This window comes from Apteryx rowi, unplaced genomic scaffold (genome assembly GCF_003343035.1).
Source record: "Apteryx rowi isolate R43461 unplaced genomic scaffold, aptRow1 scaffold_454, whole genome shotgun sequence".
Taxonomy (NCBI): Eukaryota; Metazoa; Chordata; class Aves; order Apterygiformes; family Apterygidae; genus Apteryx; species Apteryx rowi.
Window position 1 is genome coordinate 354535 of NW_020450710.1, and position 25243 is coordinate 379777.

Sequence of the window (25243 nt, forward strand, 5' to 3'; positions counted from 1 at the left end):
GTTCTCGTGAGGGCTTCACCATTCTCTGACGTCTGCACATACTGGTCACACCTTCTGGATGCATGAAGGCAAAGCCTGGGTGGACCTGCTCCATCTCTGTACTGAAGAGATCTAGTCCTGGTAGAAATGCTTTACTCAAAGAACTAAATACACAAAGTAGTGATTAACTAACCCAAAGCAGCCTTGTCAGATTTCTTCCTCTGTCACTGCCTCTATCAGGCCCTAAAAAAGCAAACTGCATCTAGAATCTGTTGTGTGCTCTGCTGGGTTTGTGTGAGATGAGTAAATTGGGTTCTGAATCAGTTTCATTTAAATCTTACAGTACATACACCTGGCCATCAGTGCAAATTATGAGTTATGTATGTCCATCTAACGTACCACTTCTTACAGCCTTGTCTTCCTGCTCCTCACCCCCCAGTTCACTACCACAGAACAAGGAATTTCCCTGCAGTGAGGATGCAGAGCTTTGAGCCAGAGGTTTCTCTTTGCTGTACTCACATGCTCGGGAAAAACACCCTAAGCCAAGTATTTCAGTTAAGAAAGAACTTAATTGCGAATTACTTGCAGAGGTTTTGCTTGCATCCCCCTCCCCCTCCCACATGCACATTTTATGCTTCTTGGGAAGGGGGAGAGAAGGGAGTTCAAGACTGTTGCTTTCTCTCTAAGCCTGTGTCTGAAAAAGACACTCTTCCTCTTAATTTTTTTCAAACAGCAAATTCTATGCCAAATTTGTAATCAGATACAAATAGGAATGAAAGCCAAAAGCACAAGCAGCCAAAGACAGCTTTTCATCTTGAAAACTGCTTTCCCACCTGGCCAAAAAGTCCCTACATGGGCCTGGCACGATGGTTCAGCCCTCTTCCTGTGTCACACAAAAGGGGCCTGCCTAGTGTTCAGGTGTTTTCTCTAAACTCCAGTGTGCTCTAGTTGTCGCTACCTCACTTTGACCTTTCCAAATCTTTCAGACAAGAGAGAGGAAAAGGCATGTATGTCTTATCCCAAGGATTTACACGCCACGTCTGCCTGAAATCAAGCTTATAGCCTGAGTACTGTAGAAAGTAGTTTCTTAGATTCCCCACTGGAACAGACCAGCCTTGCATGTGAAAGAGAACATAGTAGTTGCCCCTCCTCTTGAAATATCTTCTGAGTCTCAGCTTCCACTGTACCTCATCATAGGATTGTTCACTGCTTTGCAATTTAAGGTCTATTGTTGGTGATTTTCTCTATAGTTGGTTCCCTCCAAGTCCTAACCGTCAAATCTACAGGCCTACTAAAAATAGTTTTCCAGTTTTCACCTGCTTTAACAATTTTGGGCTGTTCAACCAGTTCTGGACTTYCATTGTAGTGAACTGAAGAAAATGCTAAATATACTTGTTGCTGCTTTATATCCTTAATGGTGTTTGCACACGAGAAAGGGGCAGGCCCCTCTTATTTGCCCTTCGTCTGCACTGAAAGGCAGCTTGTGCTACCATTATTGTAAACATCAGCAAAGTGTTGCCATCTCATTTTAACTAATGGGAATGTGTCACCAAGAGAAATCTAAGAGCACAGGCTATTGTTGATGCTGCTTGTTCACATTCCACTGTCAAGAAGGCTGCTGAACTCAAGCGTGATTGAGAGCCCCTTGAGGATGACCCTGGGCTTGGGCATCAAGTGAGAGGTCATTTTTTCCAAAGAGATGTCACCCCAAGTTAAACACTTGGGAAAGACAAACCATAGTGATCTCTTGCGGAGCTAAAATAGAGACCTGGATTTGCTGAGTGAATGCTTTTCATGTATTTCACTCTAGAAACTACATTCGTAAGAAGTTTACATCAGTTCATCTCTTTACCTCATTTGAAGTTTTTGTTGCTGCAGTGTGTGTAGATGAAATAAACTGACTGCAAACTGTTGAAGTAAGGAAAGTAATGGAAGTAACACTTGCTAAGAAGGATGGGATGACACTTTTCTTGTGTTTTTAGTACTCTTTTCTTCATATTTGTGGTTCAGAGGATGAGGGATTTCCCTGTCTTTGAACTGACTCTTCCATGGAGCTTGTCTGTTTGTGTCAGGAGGGTGTACTGAATTTGGAGCAAAGCTGTAGGCTGTTGGCTGGTGCCTGAGATGCATCGTAGCTTAACTGTAGCCTCTTGCACCAGCCCAACAAAGCCATGTGTTACTTGGGTAGGCACAACTTTTTGTAGAAGCTGAGCAAAAAGTCACCCTGAGAAATAAAATTCAGGAGGAGTTAGTTAAATACATGGTCAGACCAATGTATTTTCCTCCTTGTTTCAGCTGTTGTAACAGAAATTAGAAGTGGGACTTGTTACATGCAAGCTATTCTTATTTTGCTATTATTAATAACATGGGAAATAAGTATATGAGAAAGGGGATTGACAATGTTATTGTCTGTTGCATCTTGTGCTACTTACAGTTATTCACATCAAGAATACTTTAAAGATAATAGATAGGCAAATTTAAGCTAGTAGCTGAATGTGTTAGGGAATGAAAAACTGCAGCAGAGGAATAGCTGGAATGTTGTAAAAAAGTTCTACAGAAGTAGTCTGTTTCAAGTTGAAGATTGGGGAATAACATAATAAAAAATAAATTGTTTTTCCCTTTTTGTATTAGAAAAGTCTCAGGCCATAAACATCTTGAAAGAAATGGATTTTTTTTTTTTACTCTTCTGAATGAATCAGAATTGCTTGAAAAAATCATATTGTTTGTATGTAACCCACAAGAGCAGCAGGGTTTGGAATCCTATTTTTGGTATCAGTAAGTCAACCAACTTGGTATGCTGGGAAATCCCCAACTCCTGGCACCTAAAGGTTAATATTATCAGCTCTCCAAGAACTGGTTTAGGAGATATTTTAGTTCCGTTAGCTCAGCTTGTGTTATCAGTTGTAATAATAATAGTAAATTTATTGCTTGTGTTGTTATAGCCCCTCAAAGAACTGGATAAGACTGTCATTTTCTGCAGTTCATGCTGAAACTTAGGGGTTTTTATTTCCACTTTAAACCTAAATTCAACCCTTCCACTAAAATCTTCAGAAAGCATTTTTCTACCTCACATCTTGTAATAAACAATCCTCATAATCCCAGATTATAGTCTTAAAGCACAGTGTGGAGGAGTACCTAACTCTTAATGCAGAGGACAGATAATTCCTTGTACAGGAAACATCTATGTAGTCAGGTAAAAAATCATTGATTTGTGACGTGCAATTCTGATACTCTGCCAAAAGTTGTGCAAACAACCTTTAAGATGGTCACAGTGAAAACCCACAGATTTTAGTGCCAACAAATACCATTTGTAAAATACAGTCCTGCCATACCCACGTATCTAGGTGTTCAAAATAATAACTTTGTGCATGAGAGCATGCATAAACACATACATACCTATTTAAAGATCTTGTATACATATACGTGCTTGTGTTTGTTTGTATCGGATCTTTTAATTTTCTTACTGGGTTTGAAACTTGGGGTTTTCTCATATTCCAGCTTTTCTTTGCAGCCATGACAGCTGGAAACGTAACTTAAAAAAAAAAAAAAAAAGCTGAGATTCTTACTTAGTGACATGACTGTAAAGGCTGGGGCTTTTAAAAAAGCACTGTAAAGAAAAACAATATCACGATTCATGATCAAATCACAAGAACTGACAGCACTGATTCCACTGAAATTAATGGTAAAACTCTTACTGACTTAGTGGGAGCTGGGTTTCACCCTAGATATGAAAGTAACTGAAAATTGTGTTTGGTGTTGCTACAGTGTTAAAGTTACGGTTGCATAGGTGTCTTAACCTTCTCCATACTTTCAAATACTTGATTTCATTTAATAAATTTATCTGTTCATTTCCTCTTTACATGATGGTTCCTTTGAGTAACTTTAACATCCCTATAGTTTGTGCACCCTTAACTAACAGCTATATGCAGTCAGTCCCTGCTCACAAACTTTCTGAGGTATTTTTAGATTTTTGGTTGTTTCTTTTTGCCTGAGAATGGATTTAAGAGAATATATATAATTGAGAATTTATTCTTCAACATTATGTTAAAGTTATGGGCATATCCATTGGCTTGTGCTTTATGACTGATGCCCAGAGATTCTGTCTTCTAGACTTGCAGTGATTGTTCCAAAGATGATGATAGTAACTGATGTGGTGAGAATGCAGTTACTCGTAATGAGCTGTCTTGTGTCATTTCACTCAACCATGCAAATACCAGTATTTCGATTAAAACTTTTCAGTTGACAGAAAGCAATAAAAAAAGCAGGTAGTGACAGCAAACTCTGTTTCTGAAATACTTTGCTCTCTTCAGGGTGTATTCTCTTCTCAAAAGGTGAGTGTGAGTCTTGTAAGCGTCCGCAGAAGTTACATGGACCTGTTGAGAGGAGGGTCGGCCTTCCTGGCATTGGCTACCTTTTGTGATCTCTCTTTTTGTCCATGTCCGGTTGTCTTTTACTTCTTCGTCCTTTCATACTTGTTTCTTGGATTTGAGAATATGTCATGAGATCAGCATTGGTTTTCTTTAGGAATTCTTACCTGCATGTGTATTTTGTCTGGAAAGAAATAGCTCAGTAGTTTATCTAGTGAAGTGCTTTGTTGATTATGTAGCTTTCCCTCTCTTTTGTACAACTCTTTGCTATCTGTCAATTTAACAACTCAGTTAAATAATGATGGAGGTGCAGTAATCTTTCCATTGCTAAGGGTAAAATTTGCTTTCCTTTGTGGAGCCAGATATGCCAAAGCACACTACCAAAGCATTACTGCTTTTCCAGTTTAACAGGTTTAGCTTATATTATTGGATTGCCGCTGACTTTATTGTTTCATAACTCACTGATGTCTGGCAGTGAACATTTTGTTTTTTCTTTCTTTGCCTATACAGCAGCAGTGATAATCATCAGTGCTTTCAGCCCTGCAGATAATCTCTTCAGGGTTATCATTTACTTACAAACAGACGTGTGAAGTATTTGTGAAAAGGCTTTTGAAGTGAAGTTCCACATGGATGCTGCTTAGAGCTGAAGACAAGGCAGTGTTTACACAGGGGCAGAGAAAATCTCTGCCCAGTGTGGTTCTTCTCAAGTGCTAGTATTCTATGGCTAAACTGTTTGCCTTTCTAATGAAGTGAACTGTTTGTTTGAAATATGTGGTAGAAGGTATTTAAACAGAGACTAAAGTAAACTTTTGGGCTGTTCAAATAAGCCGTGCATATCTGGTTTGTGAAGTGAAGGAAAACAATTTGGCTGCAGCTTACCTCTGGGAAGAGTAGTTAGGAACTGTTTAAATAATAAACTGGCCTGAAGCGGATGTTGCTGAAACATCTTACAGGCCTTTTGTGATAACTGCTGCTCATGTAGGCATTCTTCAGGATGTTGCCATGATGGGGAATTCTGAATTATTGTCATTATTTAAAATGGGGATTTATTCATTAGCTGTGAAAACTTGAGTACATTTATATTTGATTAAAACCATCCCAATTAGACAATGGACTGTTGAGAGCCAACATATGCTATTGCCTTTATAACGTCATTAGTAACCCAGAGTCCCCACTTTGAAATAAGATCGTGCCCAAGTACGCAGACATCTGTTTCTGCCTAGCCAGATGGAGTTTAGGAACATAACTTGAACTGCTAATCCTTGTTGTGGAGAGGGGAACAGGAATTTGAGGAAGGTAGTAACAAATGAATTTGGATCCTACTTCTGGCAGGCAACTAGGTATCAATGGCTGATACAATGCTTGAAACATGCACTGCAGAAATCTTGTAATGAAGTTTCTGCCTAACCGCAAGCAGAAGTTCTGAGAGCAGAGAGGGGCTGCAAGAAGTGATACTTTTGCGGTTAGGGCACTACAGTTAGTCCCAGAGAACCTCATTTCTCTCCCTGACTGCCGCAGTTTTGCCTAATTAGATTGTTAGGCTGTTAATACAGCATGCTTCTCAACAATGACTGGCAAAATGGAGATCTCGATCGGAGTGAATGCTTTTCACCCCCTACCATAGCACAAAACAATTAAAACCAGTAATGTGGGGAGTTCAGGAGCAGAAATTTTTAGCACTATCCAATACAGATCGTATGTTTCCATCCATCTTTTTTTTTTTTTTTTGATGGAAAAGAAAGCTCAAAGTTGGTCGGGACTACAATGTTGCATCCTCTGGCATTGTTTCTCTGTGCATTCCCCTCAGGAATAAGGACAGTCACAACACTTTAGAGGCCTTCAGTTCAGCATAGAGATTAAAACAAAAAGTCCTTATGCTCCCAGAGTGCCATAAATATGCTAGAATTACAATAGGATTCGAACAAGCAACAATAGTAGCATTAAGAACTGGCATTCCTTTGATGTTATTGACCAGGAAAGGACTGCTGTCATCTCTGTCATGAACATTTAAACTTTTGACCTCCAACCTTTGTGTCAAACAGCTTTTCCATATGGAGTGTTACTATACCTCTCCAAGTGCCACTACATTTAGTAGAGTATCAGACACTTCATTGGTGGGAAACTGATGCTTAATGTTTTGGAAAAACTCCAAGATTGCCAAGGGGTGTGATGGACTGGAACTGTCTCATCTTCTTCTGTTGGAGAGTAAATGAAATCCTATGTGCAGTTGCATGTGTTTCTGCAGCCAGATTGTGTCTGAACTCTGCACAAAAGTGCAGAAGGGAAGAATGTTTCTCAGTGAGCAAAGGGCAGACCTCTTAGTAGTTATTTTTATTACCACCATGTGCTTGACTTTAGCCATAGACCAAGACCCTCTTTTGTGAAGCATGCCGCACAAACACAGAATGAAAGGATAGACTTCTACAAGCTTGGGAAGTCTTCCTACTCATGTCTCTTAGAGCTATACAGGCCCTCAGGGATGGAGATGTTCAGCTCACAGCCTGCAGGCCCCCTCCAGCCTTCAGGAACCAGTTGCATAGCCTGCTAGAATCCCACAGCTCAGTTACTGCTGTTAACGATGCATCCGGTGAATATAAAGGGAAGGATTTTGCAGTCATTTTAGCTTTGGTGCTCCTGAAACATGACAGGAGTACACAAAACGTGATGGACCGTATTAGCTCAGAGCAAAGGTCTATGTAGCCTTGTATCCTTTCCTAGCAGCAACCAAAAGTGAATGCCCAGGAAATAGTATATAAGAACAGGGCAGGCATGATTCTTGTTTCCTCTTGCCCCCAAGTACTCCCCCAATATCCAGTCATTTGCAGTCCAGGAATTTCCTGTGCGATAAATGGTTTCTACATATTTGGATCCTCACTGCATTTCTCTTCTGTGACTTTGGCCACTTTCCCCTCAAGGCCCTCTAAACTTCTAGTCTCCATGGCATCCTGTGTCAATTGGCAGTGTAGTAGAGAAGAACGGGGTGTATGCCTCAACCTCATTCAGCCATCTTTCCTGCTCCACTGGCTCCTGTTACCTTTTAGTAGCATCATTAGCCTGTCTTCTAAGATGTAAAGAGAAGAATGAAGAGCAGTGTTCTCCTCTTTAGTTTAGTTTACCCAAACTGGATCATACCTGAAGGGTGTAGAACAGTCCTTTCCTACTCTCATATTTGTGGGGTTCTTTTCCACCTACTTGTACTTTTTCTCCTATCTTGTCCCTTAAAACTAAGTTGAAGAACACTTCTGTGCACAGGCAAGTAATGAGACTTTGTCTTTGGTCAGCCTGGACTGGAGGATGGAGAAGGTGCTGTTGTAATCATCTATATTAGTGCCAAAAAGTTCAGTCAGAGACTGGGGCCTGTTGTGGTAAGCACTGTACACACATGACATAAAGACAGTCTCTGCTTTGAGGAGTTTGCACATGTTTTTGTGCTGTCTGTGTGCAGAAAAATCTTTGCTAATGCTGAGGGCTGCTTTTCCTGCTGTAGTATTTGTATGCTTCTGCCTACTCAGGTCTGGTTCTTCCATTTTTCCTTTTCTCTGTCTAATGGGACAGTCTTTTCCTTCTGGTGAGACTGGACCTAACCATGTGTTATGTGRCACCTGAGTCCCAGCAGCGACCTGTGCATGAGTAGGGCACAGTGCAGGCAGGAGAGCTCAGGAGATCCCTGAGCTAATTCTGGAACCAGAAGCTCTCCATAGTTGAGTGTCTGTACACAGTAGGTCTGATGCGACTAGGTGCAGCATCCTGTTTTGACATATTGTACTGCTAAGTCAGGGCTGTCCTCACAGTGGCTAAGGACTGCAAGCATTAACTAAGCTGTGTTAAGGTTTTCAGTTCTTTGCTTTTCCCCTCAGTGAGGCAACTTTTTCTTTTTGTTTTTTAAAGTAGCAGTCTGAGTCTCAAACATATGTGCACTTAGTCCTGTTTCTCAGCGATGGTGCTACATGTAAGTGGGTGACACTCTCTAAAGTAAAGGCTTGGTCTGCTTTTGCTAAGGAACACTTAGTTCACAAAGCATCAGAATCATAGGCCAAATCCTGCCATCACATCAGTGGAGAACAAGAGAATGGAGGAGAGTGAAGTTGTTGGTATGACTTCATGAGGAACCTCCCATACATTCCAGAGAGAGAAACCCTTATGGTGGGGAAGAGGAAATGAGAGGGATTCTAACAATTATCTTAAAAAAACAACAAAAAGCAGGGTTATATCCAAAGCTATATAGTAATACTTACATGCTCTGTTTGAAAAATAGGAAGTGATTAGAAGAAGTTGTCTGTAAAGAAAAACAAATCTAAAACAATATAATGAGCAAAACCCAAAGGGGATTCATAAAGAATGAATGGTTTTAGGCAACTGAATCACTTTTTTAAGGAATTAGAGAAATAGAGAGTGAAGAAAATAGAGTAGATAAAATTCTGTTATTCTAGTTCTTAATCAGGACTTTTCATTGAACAGTTCAGTGTTTCGTAAAGGATATCTCCATGTTAACAGTGACCAGACAGAGAAACAGAGAAGTTGAAGTAATTTGACTAAGGTCCTTCTCATTAAAAATATTTGCCTTGTGAAACATGACTTGAAAAAATAATTCAGATTGACTTGAATATTGACAATATGACGCTCCCCAAAATAGACCGAATGAGCACTTAGGTTAAATGTCAATATAGCAAACTAAGGGAACCTGCCTTACTTTCCATCTTCAGTAATGAAAAAGTACACAGCATAAAAATGAAATCTATGGGAGACACTGGCTGAGAAGCTGGCGGGGAAACACTAGGGAGCAAGGAGGAAGAAAACAACTCAAACTGAAGTATTTAGAGACGTCAAGAAGTGATAACCAAGAGGCAATTTCTGCTGCCTTGAGGTTGTTTCAGCAGTGCCAGTTTCAGCAGCAGTCCCGTAGAAATCCTAGAGTAGGTCGCAGCGAAGGCCCTGTCTCATAGCGTGAAAATGAAGGCTAATGGTACTTGGGATATATGTAGAAACACATACCTCAGCTGGAAAGAGAAATTTTCAGAAATAGGTTATTTGCATTATGAATTTCCATTTGTCTCCTCCTAAAAGGTGTCATGTCAGCACACGTGAAGACCTGATGCCCAAGAGCACAGAGGTGATAACTATGTATCTCTCCCAAGCTGCAAGGAATCCAGGGAGCACCAGCAAGTGATTGTAATTAATTTAGAGTATGGACATAGAGATTAAAGAATGCAGTAAATGTATATTATTGAGTGGCCTGAAAGTGCATGTGATAACTATCTGTTCATCTGTAAGAGCTTCAAGAGTGTAAATACCACAGGAGAGTAATTGTTTAGGATGGTACAGAATGAAGCTAAATAATCATGAATATTTGGATGAAGTTTTAAAAAATCAAGTTGAACAGCAGGGAAAAAGAAATATCTCTGAGAGGTCATCTGATTGTGCATCCCATAGAATCTGAGCTGTTTTAATGTCTAAAAATAGACATAATTGATCTAATTATACTTTTTCCTCTCTAATTCCTGTCATGCCATAAATTACTCATCAAAGCTGCCAAGTATAACTTACTTCCAAGTCTTTCACCCTGTGGTCCAGAACCTCAACTGCTGGAAATCTGTTTAGCTACAGTGATTTTCAGCATACTATGCTGATATCCAACAGGTCAGATTTGGCCTTTGAAATGGCTTTCAAACTTGATTCTGTTATACAGAAGAGCACACAAATCACCAAGTGTCATAAACAAGTAACATTTTCAGACTGGCTCACTATTTTACAAACTTTTAAAAATGTTACTAAAGTTTGTTTAATTATCTAGCTTCTCTTTTATTTGTTCCCACATCAAATCAGCAGCATACAAGGATATTTCTAGATTTTTTCTAGGTTTTAGCTTTCTGTTACCTATTCTTGGCGACATTAACGTTTGCATCTTACACATATTTGTAATCACTGAGTTAAGGCATGTGCCTGATAGCAGGGTACTTGCACACTTTTCTTGGCCTGTGTTGAACTGTACATAACCAAGCTGTTGTATGGCAGCTCCTGTTCCCATGGTTGAGGAGCCCATGTTAAACATCTGCTTAGGAGTAGTTTTGAGTTATGCATTGCAGAGTCTTGCTCTAAGTTTTCTCTAGTTCTCTCCAGTGAAGATCAGGATTTTTTAATAATATTTTAATTTCCTTAATTTCAGTTTTGTAGTTCACCTTCAGCAGCTAGAATTTTATATATGTTATTGAAATGTGTATGCATGTATACATAAGTACAAAAATATTTGTGTATGTGGTTATGCATCTGACTGTTTGCTGCTCTTAGAGGAGAGGAAACTGCGGATATTACAATTCCTATGCACATGTAATCAAAGGTAGGAAGCATTCCAGAGCATCTGGATTAACCACTTGTCTGGGGCTGCTGAGAGTTAAATGTGGGTGCTTGTTTTGTTTTTTTGTAATTCCTTGGGAAGTGATTTTTAGCTGTGGAGGCTACATTGATGTCCAGTGGCACAAGAAGTCAGGGGGAACAACAGCAAAACAGAAAGAATGTTGCAAGGCAGAAGATAAATTATTTTTTCACTGCAGCAAGTCCATTCAAGGTAATGGAGGGAGGGATTTGTTTTGTCAGCTTTCTGGCGGAGGACAATTTGTCGTCTTCTCATGGAGACCACATGATTAAGTTTGTTAAGAAACGCTGCATGGGATCCAGAGGTTATGAAAAAGATGAGCTGTGCTGTACCRAGAGCCAGCTGCATTAGATGAAAGGATTTTCCCTCCAAAAATGGTGATGAGGCCAAGATGTCTCGTTGGATTCTCTTCCTGAAAGCACGGGCCGATGTACAGATGCTGTCTATATGCAACTGTTGCTAATGTTCACGAGGGTTATCTAAGGTTGCTTGTATGATGAAGCAGCCAGTGTTGTTTGCTGGATGAAATGAGCTACTGAGGTGGGATATTCCTGGTTTATTTCCACCAATTTGCTAGGAAATTGTACTGTCATCGTTCTTGAGGAAATTGTACTGTCGTGGCTTTCCTGCTCCAGAAATCTGTGTAATTAATAGGGAGAGTTTGGGGCTGCAATTCTGTTCGGCAGTGCTGCGCACACCCCGCTTACAGGGGTGAGTTCACGACTGTGCTGCGTGATCAGGGCAGCACAAGGAATCCTGGAGTTACTGGTGAGTCCGTCCCAGTAGATGTAGTCACTTGTGAGTAAATCCCTGGCTTGTGATGAAACACAGATTACATTCTTAAAGAAGTTGAAGCTCTTGAATTCAAGATTTTTTTTATATATGTAATATGTTTATGACCCTACACATTTGTCTCTTACTACTTTTCCCTTTTTTTTGGATGGGCAAACTGCAGGGAGCACCAAAGTCAGTCAAATGGACTTGAAGAAGTTTAGTTAGTATTCCAGAGGATGGTCCTGCTCCTCAGAGAGCAGAGTTGCAGTGACTGGGAGGAATAATAAAGCATGCAAACTGAAATCAGTCCAGCAGTTATTTAGCCAATACCTGCAGCAAATTTGGCATGTTAAAGACTTACCAGTGCCAGCTAATGATATAATTTCCAGCCACTTTTCTTCCAGCACACAGGCAACTGCTCCTCCTTCAACTGTTTGGCATGATGGTTGTTGTGGAATTAGTAAAAACAATAAAACATGTTCCCACAAGGTGTTTAAGTTTACAAACTAAAAAGTGGTAAAATGGATGGCAGAGATCTAAGATGCCCTGCAGCCTTAATTTTCTGCTTTGCAAAGGTAGAAATTATTTTTCAATAATAACAAGAGGCACAGAGCTGGAGCTGTGTTCTGCGTTCTGAGGTTTGGGTTGGAACTCCTGTGGCCTATTTTAAATATCAATGTATGGCCTCTGGAAACACAAGCAGAAGATAGGGAGGGAAGTCTGATCATCATTAGTAAACACAGATGCATAGAAGGAACATGATGTGACTGAAAACTGCATTTTTCTTTCAAAATGTTATACCTACTGCATTTCATCACAATTAAGATCCAGTGTTACTGAAATGGAGAGAACTTAGTAAATTAAAAAAGCTCTCTCTGTCCATTTCCCTGCTTTATCCATTTATACGCTTTTTGCTTCTGCCATGGCATTGTGGGACTTTTTTACTGTCTGCTGAAAAACTCCTTCTCTGTAAAGTCAGACAGTGAGTAGTCCCATTCATGTCAACACTACAGTTGTCCCGTTGGAAGCATGCACGTGCATACATGCACATACAGGCACACACAGACACAGAAGAGCCTCCGGAGATAASTGGTTGTAGCACATCTGTGGATCAGTCTGCAGATGTAGTGTAGTTGCAGTGCTTCAGGTGGCAACCAGCAACATTGAAGCAGCAACCCCAGTCACCGTGGGGAGACTCTTCAAAGTGCGTGAAGTTAAGTGTATGCATTAACATGTGGCTGTGGCTCAGTCTTTTTCTTCCTGTTTAAAGGCCTCTGTATAAAGTAGAGAACATAGCTCACCCTATTTTTAAAGAGAACTGCCCCTGCCTCCGCAAAAGACAAGACATGCTCTTACTGAGCACTAATGCAAGCTGTAATTAGAAATCCAAAATGAGGTCTTTTCTTGCCATAAAACTGAGCAGTACTGTTAGTTCAGATCAGTTGAAGCAAATGTACATGAAGAAACCGTGGTGCCCTTAGGGACTCTGCAAACCTGAATATTAGAAAATTCCCATCTGGTGATCAGCTTATGAACCAGAAATTTGCTGGCAAACTCTTCAAAACTATTCTGTGTATTGAAAAGACATTAGCGGAGAGGCTATATTTTGTCTAATATTGTTTCTGTAACATCTGGTATGAAATCTTGGTACCACTGAGTTCAGCATCAAAACCCTATTTAATTTTAGTGGGGACAAGATTTCACCTGAAATGAGGTTTTATCTCATAGAGTTCTGCACCTGGCATAGTTATGATATTGAATTTGGTGAGCTGATTATTCTGATGACAATCTGCTAAAATATAACAAGTACTGCCTGCATTGTGCTTGAATCCTGTATTCGCCAGTGCCATGGTCTTGCAACGCAGGTGTAGATACTGGGGATTCACTGAATGCTTTCAAGCTGATTCAGATATTTTATACAGTAGCACATGTTTTCTCAACATGCTGAAAATGCAGCCTGTTATTTCAGCAGCCTCCTTGCTCAAGGATTTGGCAAGAATCACAAGGTGATTGAGCAAATCAGTTGGCTGAGGGCAGAGTCTATTTTGTTAGCCTTACCACCAAAGCTGAACTTGCCAGATTTAATGATCCCCTGAACTGAATAAGGCTTCTCTGAGAGACTACAGACTCTACAGAAAAATTCTCCTCGACTTCAGTGAGCGTTGGAGCAGCCTCACRGTTCTGTTCTTCTTCCTAACTTCTTTACTGTTGTCTCAAGGCGTTGCACAGCACCTCTGAGCCGGCTAGAATCAGCTGCCTTTCCGCCAAATCTTTCAGTGAATCACTGCTGGCTGTTATACCTCATTAGACTTCAGTTCAGATTTTCTGTTCAGCAGCAAGGAACATACCTGTCATTTCTCCCAGTTTCTTTCCCTTGATGCTGCAGAGGAGCTGTAGGTTACTGACTTCCAGAGAACAAGTGTAGTCTCTTCTTTTTTCCTGCATGGGAGTGATTGTAATTTGAGAGAGATGATCCTATTCGCTTTCTTTAAGGAGGTAAGAAGGATCCTGGAAGAAGAAATGAAAAGCACATTCTACACAACAAAAAGTCAGCAAAAATTGACATCTTTTCCAGAAAATCTCACAGTGCTGAAATCGATGAGTTTGTAGCATTTCAGACAGTTGTATCTCCCATTTTGTTTGAAGAGACTCTATTAACTATGTAGGAGACAGAAGAGCAGAAGCTTGCAGGATGCTTACAGGAACAGCCAGCAGAGAGTCAGGAGAATGCAGCACATACTAAATTCAGCAATGCATGAGGAGTATGCTTAAATGTATTTTCAGTATCTTGGCATGCCTTTAACAGTTCTTGAAAATAGTGGGATTTAAGCACAGAATCAGGTACTTCCATTGAATTGGAGCCAAGAGCCCTAAATACACGGGCAGCATCTATCTGTATTGATTCCTATACTGTATGCTCACTTCAGAGGTTCTCTGCAAGGATGTAAGGGTTTGCTGAAGGATTTGTCCTCATGGTTGGCTTTGGATGTGTGTACGAAAAGTGCCTGGCATAGGCAATGCTAGTTTTCATCTCAACCAGAATTTTTTAACAAATTGCAAATGGTAATAAACAGTTTCCCCGACAGAACAGGAAGGTTGAAGTTAGATTTTGTTGATACATTTTGGTGAGAGGGGTTCCTACTAGCTAAGGGTAAGAGTTTTGTTCCTTACACTTCAGATAGGAAACATACAAATGCCACTATAGTTAGAGCAAGCGTCCTGTTTTTGAGACTAAGTTGCCCCCTGGTTTTCTGGATAGGTAGAGCACCTCTCACAAACAGAATCAAATGAGAATCAGTCATTCCCTGTGACTAGTCTCACTTGTTCTTCACTCAGCTATAGCATAAATAATAATAACAGAATGTTACTCTAATATTCTGGTGGTGCCTCTAATGACATAGTTACTGGGTGGGATAAGAAAAAGCAATGGGAAACTGTCACAAGCCTGAATTACTGCTTTGCAAACTTCTTACTGTGTATTTCCATTTAAATACATGTCATCCAATTACATTTTGTGGTGTTTCAAGTAGATTCCAAGTGAAGTCCTGGATGATGAGTGTTTTTGCAGGTCTCTGCTTGATGTAAGACTATTTTCATTTAAATAYTCAACACTCTTCAGTGTGAAGTGGTTTTGGACCCCCAAGCATGTAGAATTTACTGCTTACCTCTGTGCTGAGGACTTAACCCAAACATGACAGAATTTGAATTCCCTCCATAAAATTGATTCCGCTAGTTCTGCACATTATTCTCCCTGTCTCCTATTTAGCATGTTAGTTTGCTGACAGTAGAGTACACAGCACTTAGCAGCTGGTTTGTGGAACCATCAGTCAGGAAATTATATGATAAATAGGAGGTAGCCAGGTTTAGTGGCACTTTATTCTGCTTCAGCAGTTTTAGTCTGACTTTGGAAAAGTCATCATGTGGTATTTTTTAAGGGTTGCAACAGGAGATGGCTACAGTGTAATAACTTATTACACATACACTTGAGTTATGATGTTCACCGGCTGTATTGCTCATGTGTAAATAATAAACTGTGAGATGCATAATTATGTTGGGTTTTGATATGCAGCTCTGTTGTAGTCAGTGAGCGGCTGACTGAGACAGCTCCTTGTGCGGTGATGGAGTACGTCTGCTTCCCAGATGGAAACTGCAAACAAGATGCAACCAAGATGTACAAAGGAGCTTAATGGAGAGGACTCAAAAAGGTGTTCTTGGAGATTTATATCCCGTGTGTTAAATACAACTTGCTGGTGCTCTACATTGCGTAGGCCTCACAGAGGGGAATCCCGTTTTTAAGCCATTTAATATGCATTTTCCGTTGCCCTGATAGGGAATGATAGATGATCACATTCAACTTCAGTGCTGGTCCTCAGGAGAGTTAAACTGTGTTTCTCTGCATTAATACTGGCGTTGCATTCCACGCGTCGATGCCTAGGCTGTATGAGTGTGGGACAGCAGGTTGGCTCTGTGGCCTGAATGGACTTGCTTGCCGTGGCCAGGTGCAGCCTGTCCTGGTTGACATGAGTAAGGGTAGCAGAATCCTTGTGGTCTCACCTTTGCTCCCCAGGCCTGCTCGTCAGAGAATTGTAGGGCAGAGAAGGACTTGCCCACRTGTCTGCAAGGAAGTGAGTGAGTACTTTCTTCATTGAAAAAATGATGGCAGAGTTTTTGTTTTTAAAACTTCTGCTTTAAAACCTGCTTGCTTCAGCTTACACTATTACAGTCGATAGCAGAGAGGAAGGGAACAGAGCACACAAACAGGGAGATACACTAAAATGCATCTCTCATGCCCCTCTTCCCCTTCTCCGTGTTGGTAATTGGTGAAGAATGCATTTCATGAGTTGGAGGCAAATATCTTCTGTTCAGACAACAACCATGTACTCACAGGGATATCTGGTTATCTGTGACATGCCTTTAATCCCACTGAAATCAAGGAGTGCTCAGCACAGGCATAGAAGCTTCCTGTCTCCGGCACATTGTTATGCACTGCATATTTAGGTCCAGTTTGTATAACAGAGTTAGAATTAAAGCTATCATGAGGTTGGTTTCTCAGGTCACATTAGTAAGCCACAATTATTTTTTGTTTATGGTGCTAAGCCCAGAGTGAGGAAATGGCAGAAACGTGCTGTTACTGATCACACACTAGCTGGTATTTCACAAAAAGAAGCAGTGAAACTGGACAGGTGATTTCAGATGTTTCCATGTTTTCCTGAACTACTGGAAATATTTCCTCAGAATTTACATGATTTCCCCTTCATCTCCTCCATTTATTGCCTGAGGGCCATGATTTTTATTACTCTGTTTCTTACTCCTGCTTCAAAACATAGTAACAGACCAATMCAACTTTTGACAAATACCAAGGGGAAAAATCTATTTTCTTACCCTCACTAGTTTGTGTGAGGCAACTGTTTTCATAGATAACATAATCTAAGAAGAGGATTACATTTTTCTGAATAGGAAAGGCAGGAAATACAAAGAGAAGATACCTTAAGAGTGAACAAGCAAAACTGAAATAGGCTTGGTTTTACTGTGAGTGCGTAATTAAGGATTTTCTCTTTCTAGAAGCATTTTAGTAAATCCATAACATGACCTCATGTCTGTTCTTGTCAGTCTTTAGTGTCAGATAAACACATGACTTCATACAAAGTGGCAATCAGGTAATATTTGGGAAGGATCTGTTTGTTCTGTGGCATTGGAGACACTTCGTATTTCTCATTTGTGGAACTATTTGAATTTTGCACATTTGGGATGCAGCAATGAACAGAGTGCATGCAGAAATATTCTTTACGCAAATGAATTGCAAAGGTGCACCAGTGTATTGTTCAGAGACTTGTAGTCTGTTTAAATTCTGTCATCCAAAACTGGGAGGTGATTTTATTACAGAAATGGAAAATGTGGAGTAGGCTTGTGCTGGGCCCCTCCATGCAGAGTGCCCATGGGAGGTGGGGTGAGCAGGGGAAGCTGAGGCGCATTCCCCCCGTCTGTCTGGCAACAGCAGGGAACAGGAGCCGTGGCAGCTGCTGAGCTACCCTTCCCGCTAGTACCTTGGAGGGGATGGGGCAGGGAGTGTGTTGAAGCCCTGGGTTTGTGGGCCTCCAGCCATGGCGGCAAAGAAAGCACCGTTCCTTTTTAAGGGCGGTATGAAATTAATCCTCTTGTCCTGAGGCACATTCCTCCTGAAGCCTCCATTGGTGCGATGCAGTTAAGCATCTCCAGTACAGCCTTTCCCAATTGCCTTTCCCTTTTAACTTCATTGTCTGATTTACTCCGGATAGTCATTTCTCAGCATGCTGCTTTGGTTTTGCTTTCCGTTGTCGGGTTGCGTATATATCTCTGCTGATATACTTCTTTATTTTATTGTATTCTCTGCTTGGGCTTTTTTTCCGGGGTATTTTTTTCTTGTTTTAATAAAAAATAAATAAATCAGGAATGCTTATGAAAGGCTTGATGGTCCTTTTGATCTGATACTTCACATATGGACACTGTAATTATTTATTAAAGACTTCTTTACGTCCCTTTCCATTTAAGCTATAAAAAGAGAATATTAAAATCAGTAAATACATATTCATGCAAATACTGTGGGCCAAACTCTCCTCTGAGGCAGACCCTGACTGACTGCAACAGGAAAAGAAAATTTGACCCCTAAGTCGTATTGCTGTTGACACACTTTTCATCATTATTTAATGTTAAAGAGACATTTGAGATACTCAGATTTGGGAACCTTGCTTGTTTTTTCAGATCCGCCTCACCTTTTTCCAGCATTCCACCCTCCTGTACCAATTGATGCAAGACATCATGAGGGACGCTACCATTATGAACCATCTCCCATTCCTCCTCTGCATGTGTGAGTATTAAGTATTCTCCCCCCTTCAGCTGGCCGTGGTGCCTAGGAGAATGGGCAAGTATTTGAATCTTTACGTGCTTGAAACTGTGCATCTGGAGCACTTTGCCAGTCTAGTCAAAGAGCAAGATTTACTTTTGGAATGCATCAAGTTTATCTGTTTGTGAAGCAAAACCAGGCTGGTGCCTAAGGAATTCCTGTTACAACAGGTAGCTGGCAAGTGTTATCTATATATTTTGCTGACATCTATTCTGTGAGCTGTCATTCTATAAATACTAAATTTAAAAGTACCGATCTCTGTGAAATACAGCCAGGCAAAACCTATATTTTGTCTGGATTAGGCTTGGGATTCTTCACAGCTAAAATTTCCTCTCATACCAAAGCTTTTTTTCTAGTGACTGCTATGAAGCATAATGAAATTTTTGGTAAATTTTCATAGTCCCTGTTGTGTGCATGCACAGGCAATCAGTTGATTGATGGGAGTGTCACCCAAACAAAATGGCAAATGTGATAGAGCACATGGTTTACACAAAGATAAAAGAAATGAATACCAGTGATAACGTGCATTAGAGAAGGGTGGTAGTGGTGAGATCCTGTAGAAAAAAATATTATCTTATTCTATATGGAGAGACAGATACCAGCATTGCAGAATAAAACAGTTGTTGTGTCCAGAAAACTGCTATATACCGTAAAAAATGAAGCCCAAAAGCAAGGCTTAGTACTTCGCTAAAAGGCTTGATATATACATTTAATCATATCTGCTAATCACCTCTCATACTGAGAAAATAAAAGAAAAGCACAAGCCATACTTTGAAGAATAACGCTAGTTGTTTAGATGGCAGATTGCTTTGCTATGGCTATTAGTTACAGCTGTGTAATTACATATATGCAGAAGAAAAATGAAGTTGTTTTAAAACAAGTCCTCCTCTGTGAGCAGAATTAATTGATATTAACAATCTTAACTACACGCCCAAGTACACACACAATATTTTACTAACAGTTTTTTTTGGATCAGTCTTCTTTTACTGAATTGTAATTTCAGAGCAAATTTGCCTGGAGATAAATAATAAATCTGTGTTGCAGTCTTCCTTGGGCATTAGAAGAAAAGTGGGTATTTACAGRAAGAGATAGTACAGAAATTTATGATTTATTCCTCAGAGTTCCTCTGATATATCAGTATTTACACCACAGTCAGCCACATAATAAAATATATTCAAATGCACCAAACAATTTTTTATTTAAATTTGCTGCAAAAAAAAATGTAAGCTGAAGATGACAGGCTCATACAGACTCAGCACATTTTTTCTAGATTTTGCAGTGCATGTGAATATTCTGACTAGATATTTTTTGGCTTTTTCTCATATTTTGGAAAGTGAAAGAAAACAACTTCCAACTGGAATTTCTAGGAATGATCCTGCTCCTTCTAAAGCTAATGGGAAATTTGTCTTTGTCGTCCATGAGAGCAAGACTGGGATAGGAAGCACCAGCAAATAATTCCAAGGGTTTCCAAGCATATTATAAACTAGTGAACCAGTTCCACGGATTGCCAGAACAAGGGTGACAGGACTGAGCCTGATTAAGTGGTGAATTAGATCTGAAGTGGATCACTAAAATATTTTAACTCAAATCAGCAGAGGGCCATCTTCAGAATCTGGGCACCATCTGCGAGCATTCACTGAGACTTCTGTCTCTTATGCTGTGTGGGGCCCAGGCTCGCTATATGTACTGCACAGAGACCTCTCCAGAGCCTGAGCCCCATGGGCCCCAGGCCGTAAGATTACACTGTGCAACTGAGGGCAAAGTCTTTTGGGTGGGCTGAATGCGATTCCCTAGTTTAGATGGGAAATTGGGACTAGTACCCTATACTGCTAAAAGTGCCAGGATTTTTTTAAGATCCTCCAAAGATGTTGAAAAAGTCAGATTAACATCTTATTTGGAATTCAGCAATAATCCCCTCTGACGCTGCACTCAGTTACTGAAATCAATGTCCGTTCTAAAGAAAGATGCCACTTACTGAGTCATAACACCCCTGCTTCCAGCTGTACCCTAGGGGCCTTAAGTTGAGGTAGTGATTCAACCAAGCCCTGCATAGGCTTGTAAGAGACAAGAAGATCTTAGCGTGATGTGATATGACTGCAGGCAGTTGCTTTAGAAATACTCTCTGATATCAGCCCAAGCTCTAAAATGAAGATTTCCTTGATATTGTCCATTTATTTTTCCATAAACTGTGTAGATTCTTCCACTCATTTGTTTTATGTCACCATTGAAATGATGAGCCGTAATAGACCCTTAGAGCCATTATGATCTGTGTAATTAAATGTAAATATGCAATTAGGCAACTTAAAAAAAAAATCTGTCAGACTAACAGCTTCTTTGTAGGTGTTAAGGTTTGTCATGCTTTTGCAGTTTTTAGGAACACCCTGTAATGGACATATGTGATAGACACCAATGATTTTCTTATAAGATTTACAGACCCTGGTGTAAGTATTACTTAGGAATGTCAGATTTTGGATCTTTTGGAGCCATTACTTGCATTGCTTTCCTAATACCGTGAAAAAAAGGGAAGAACCTGATATGCAAAGTTATTTGAGAATTCTGAGAGAAAATGGATAGAACACCAGTCAGGATACAAATGTTTACTACAGCTTCATCAATGACTTCATTGTGTGAGCGGTTTTCTCCTTCAGTTTCATAGTACCCTCAAATGTAAAAAAAAAAAAAAAAGGGGGCAAAAAATTGGCATCTTTCCAATTATCCAAGCTCATAGAAATGTGTTTCAGAACCTGTCAAGCCTTAGTGGAATTAGTTAGTAATAATACAACTACAGAAAAAATGTGGAAATGGACTCATCCACATGATACCTACAACATATGCACATAATTTTGTATAATAGGCAAGTAGAAAAAAAAGGATGAGGAATTTTTAAGGTGTTACAAGGCTCTTATGTAGTTCCAGCTCTAAAGATATATATGTTTTTTTATATATGATTCTTGTAGTTTAATTGCTAATGGGCAGAACTGTTGTATCCCAAATTTCACCCTGGAGCCAAATTTTATAACTGAGTTATAAACCCTAAAATAGGGGTTTATGTTTATGATGGAATTGCTGACAGATGCTTATGTGTAGTAAGACTAGCAGGCACTGCTGTAATTATGCTATCGTATCCTATCATTAAAGATTTCAATTGAAAGAGGTTTATAAATTGCTCTTCTTCTTAGATAAACCACCCTACATTAAGGCATCAACGATATGGTGCAGAATTAAATTAAAATCTCATAAAATGAAATATGTTCTGTATTAGCTATTTGACACTTAATTTGCCTCTGAATAAGTAGAGGAAATCACAAATTAACCTGCCTTTGTTTTTCCAACCATGGCTTATTAGGTGTTAGAACAACTGCAATTACAGCCCAATAATAACCCCCAACCCTTATGAATATGTACTGAAATGTGTCACTTTGTGTTACCAAAACCTGTTTGTTAGGACCAGTTAGTTATCCTGGAATTTCTACAGTGCATCTTTGGTTTACACTTCAGGGAAAATGTATGAAACGCAAGTTGTTCTTTAACAGTAACATATGAACAGTGTAATTGGAGCTGGAATGCGTGTTTTCCTTTTTTCAAATTCAAGGCATGAATCTTAGTTTTCAAAATGTTTCTAGTAAACTGTAATTCAGTTTTACTACTTTGCATTGAAACAGCAAGTTAAATTACTTGTTAAACATCATATGATTAAAACATATCAAAAGAAACATGGCTTTAATAATCCTACCGTTTGCTTTGTTTTTTGTTATTGCTTTGGTCTGGCTCTTTGTTAATTTTCAAAATTGATTTCTAAAGCAAGGTACTAAAGCAGAAACCAAAGCTAAACTATGTTTTCGTCCTTAACATTTGCAAGGCCATCCAATAGGGAATGACACCTTTCCAGTCAGTGTGCAGTGATTCAAAATTGTGCTGCTAATGAGGGTATTTATTTAAACATAAATTATTACTCTGAGCGTGCTGACTTCTTACTTCTCAAGCACCAACTTACAAATTTGCTATCAGCTAGCTCTTATGGTATCTGATGTCTTTGCTGACATTGCCTTTGTTGGAATGAGAGTTGTTGTTAGGACTGAGCAATGGAAGCATCGTGAAATCTTGATTATTTTTATGGCAAAGCAGGTATAAGTGAGTGTGACTTTATAGTCCCACAACTTTAAAAATCTGACTTAGGCAGGATGAGAGTTTTTATGTATTAATTAAAAAAGACTCTCAAGGTAGCAGCAAATTTTTACTCACATATGTCGCTGAGTGGTTTAAGAAGTTACTGCTCTTGGTCATTCATTCCCGTACCTTTACTGAGTTGCATTAACAGGTTGTGTGAAAGCTCCCAGTCTGCTTCATTACCAGGTTGGGAGGATGGCCTTTGAAGGTGATCCAAGCTACCCATGGATGGAGAACATTTCTGGGCGTTGTTCCTTGGCTGTGGAGGAAGTATGCTCCAGCAGATGTGGGCCAGGGAAGAGCTGCAAAGCGGCAATATCTGCAATGGCTACAGAGTGGTGGCTGATGTATTTCCTCAGGGTGGTTAATGGAAGTGTGATAGGAGGCTGGTAGAAAGTTAAAGATTCAGAGCTGAACATTGAACAAAACATACCATGCGTGTTCCAAAACATTCATCCTTTAGTCATCATCTCCCGTTCTCTTGCCATCTCATTTTACTTTGGCCCAGGACTCTGAATAAGAGAGTGTGATGCTGCCCATATGCTTATGGCCAGGGGAGAAGGTGCTTACAAGGGGGAAGCTGCAAGTTACACTTGCTGTCTTGTAGCTTCTTAGAAAGAGCAAGACTCCAGACCCCTTTCTTCTAACTGCTCCTTGAGGCTAGTGGGATCTGAGTTTGGCAGTCTTAGCTCCGAACCTGCAGATACTTCTGCATGTGCCTAACACTGACCCCATGAACAGATATTTTGAATTCTGTGAATGCACCAGTACTAAAGCAAAGCATGTGTTCTGTTTGCAGAGTCAGGTTCAAGTTCGTAAAAAGAGAGTCAGATTCTTGGATATGTTATTTCATATCTGATTTATACAGACATCTGTTACACATGGGTGAAAAAGAAAGGAAGGCAGGTCCAGACACTCCAGCTTTCATCAGCCTCTGATTTTGGACCACTCAGTACGATGGGGGATGTCCAAATGCAAGATGATTAAAGCATTGGCCCCACAAAATATCCTTGATTATTAAGAAGTGCTTGTCATACTATTGATAGGACATTTAGGTTTTCCCAGTCTCATCATTGCTATTCTCATTTTTCCTTTATACTTTCATTCATAAGCTCCTATTTTCTTTAAAAATCTCAATGTTTTAACCTCTAAATGTTTACCAACTGCTTTACCTCAGTGTACCCCTAAGCCAGAGACTTGGCAAGGAGTTCCTCAGCTTGTTAGAGCATTCATTGATCCTTTCACAGTGGGGATGAGAGCCCCATCCAGTGTGAAAAACAACACTAGTTGGATTGGTTTTCATTACTTTAGGACTTGGAGCAGGTTTTATGGTTTAGCCGGGAGCCATTGAAGAAGAAAGGCTGAGAAGCTCTTGGGACATTAAAAGATGACTGTAGTTACAGCTTTCCAAAATCATCTATGAAAGTCTTTTCTGTAAGCAGAGAGAAATCTTATATTAAATGGGCAGCAGCTGAAGAACGCTTTCCCTGGAAGTGGGGAAGGTGCAGCATCAATAATGAGCAGATGCTGATAGTCTAGGAAATTTTTATAGCAAGTATCTGAGAAGGAAGGAGGTATGAAGTGGTGACTTGTTAAAGTTATTCAGTGTTTGTTAATCGATGGATATTTCTGTTTTGTGCTCTGTAGGTAACGTGCATTCCTCTCTGTTGGTGACAGAGCAGTGCTCAGATGGTAGTTCACAGTCGTAAAATAGCAAGGCTGGAAGCCCGCACATAGACTTCAGCAGAAGTTTTTTCGTAGTTTTTCTTCAGTGCAAGGCTTTTCACAAATCAGGGCAAGAGGAAGCCTGAGTCTAGACTAGAACTGTGATCTCTCACTCAGTATATAGTGTTGCATCATATAGAATAGTGAATCAGTGTTTTGTTTAGCTGTAGCTACTTGTTTAGTAATATTTACCTTAAGACTTTCAGGTCATAAATTCTCCTTTGCAAGCACACTTGCAAAGCAGGTTCAGAAACAGACTGTGTTTTTTAAAAGTATCTGAAACTCTGTGGAAAGTTCAGAAAAACAAATTATTCTGTTTGATGACATATCTTGAGTTGCAGAAAAAAAGGCATGGGTTCTTCTCTTACATTTTTGATTCTGAGAGACAGATGCAAGAAAAAAAAAAATCCCCTGAACTGAAATAAGTAAGTATTTTTGAATGTAGCTGTTTTACATAGGTTCAGTTACGTTGATTTGTTTAGTTTAGCTGTAGTTTAAAGTTTCTGCACACTCAGTTCAACTCATATTTCTCACAGATTTGCTCTCTTTCTCCTCAGGAAAAACAGACAATTTTGGGAAAAGAGTATCTTATTTAAAAGTTCATTTATGCTGGGAAATAAATTCTAGATCAAATAAGAATTCACTGCTAAAAATCATTCCTGTTTTAAGCAGGCACATTTACATGAAAGTCAACAGAATTGCCTCTAACTGCACCAGATTAAATTTGGTTCACATCATTCATCTGTTTCTGTTGCGGATAATACTTTGTGACATAATCATTTTCTCTTGAGTAGCTAATTGTAATGCCAGGGAGCTACAGATTTATAAAGGAGAAACAATAGCAGCAGATAAGTGTTGCATTAACAGAGGGCCTTTGTTCTTCTCATACAGCTAAATTGATTTCAGAAAGGTCGGAGAAGTTATATCAGTTGAAATAAGAGGAGAATTTGGGTGAGGTTTTTAATGTATATGGGAAAACTA

General features: G+C 39.7%; 1 protein-coding gene across 3 annotated transcripts in view; it reads left to right on the top strand.

Annotated features, from left to right (window-relative positions):
• The window catches only part of GLI3 (GLI family zinc finger 3), a 198394-nt gene that overhangs the window by 84894 nt on the left and 88257 nt on the right, over positions 1 to 25243 (top strand). For all 3 annotated transcript variants that reach the window (XM_026077484.1, XM_026077485.1, XM_026077486.1), the window contains one exon: positions 18229 to 18334. In XM_026077484.1, the coding sequence (XP_025933269.1) occupies positions 18229 to 18334 (106 nt within the window). The remainder of the gene's footprint in view (positions 1 to 18228; positions 18335 to 25243) is intronic.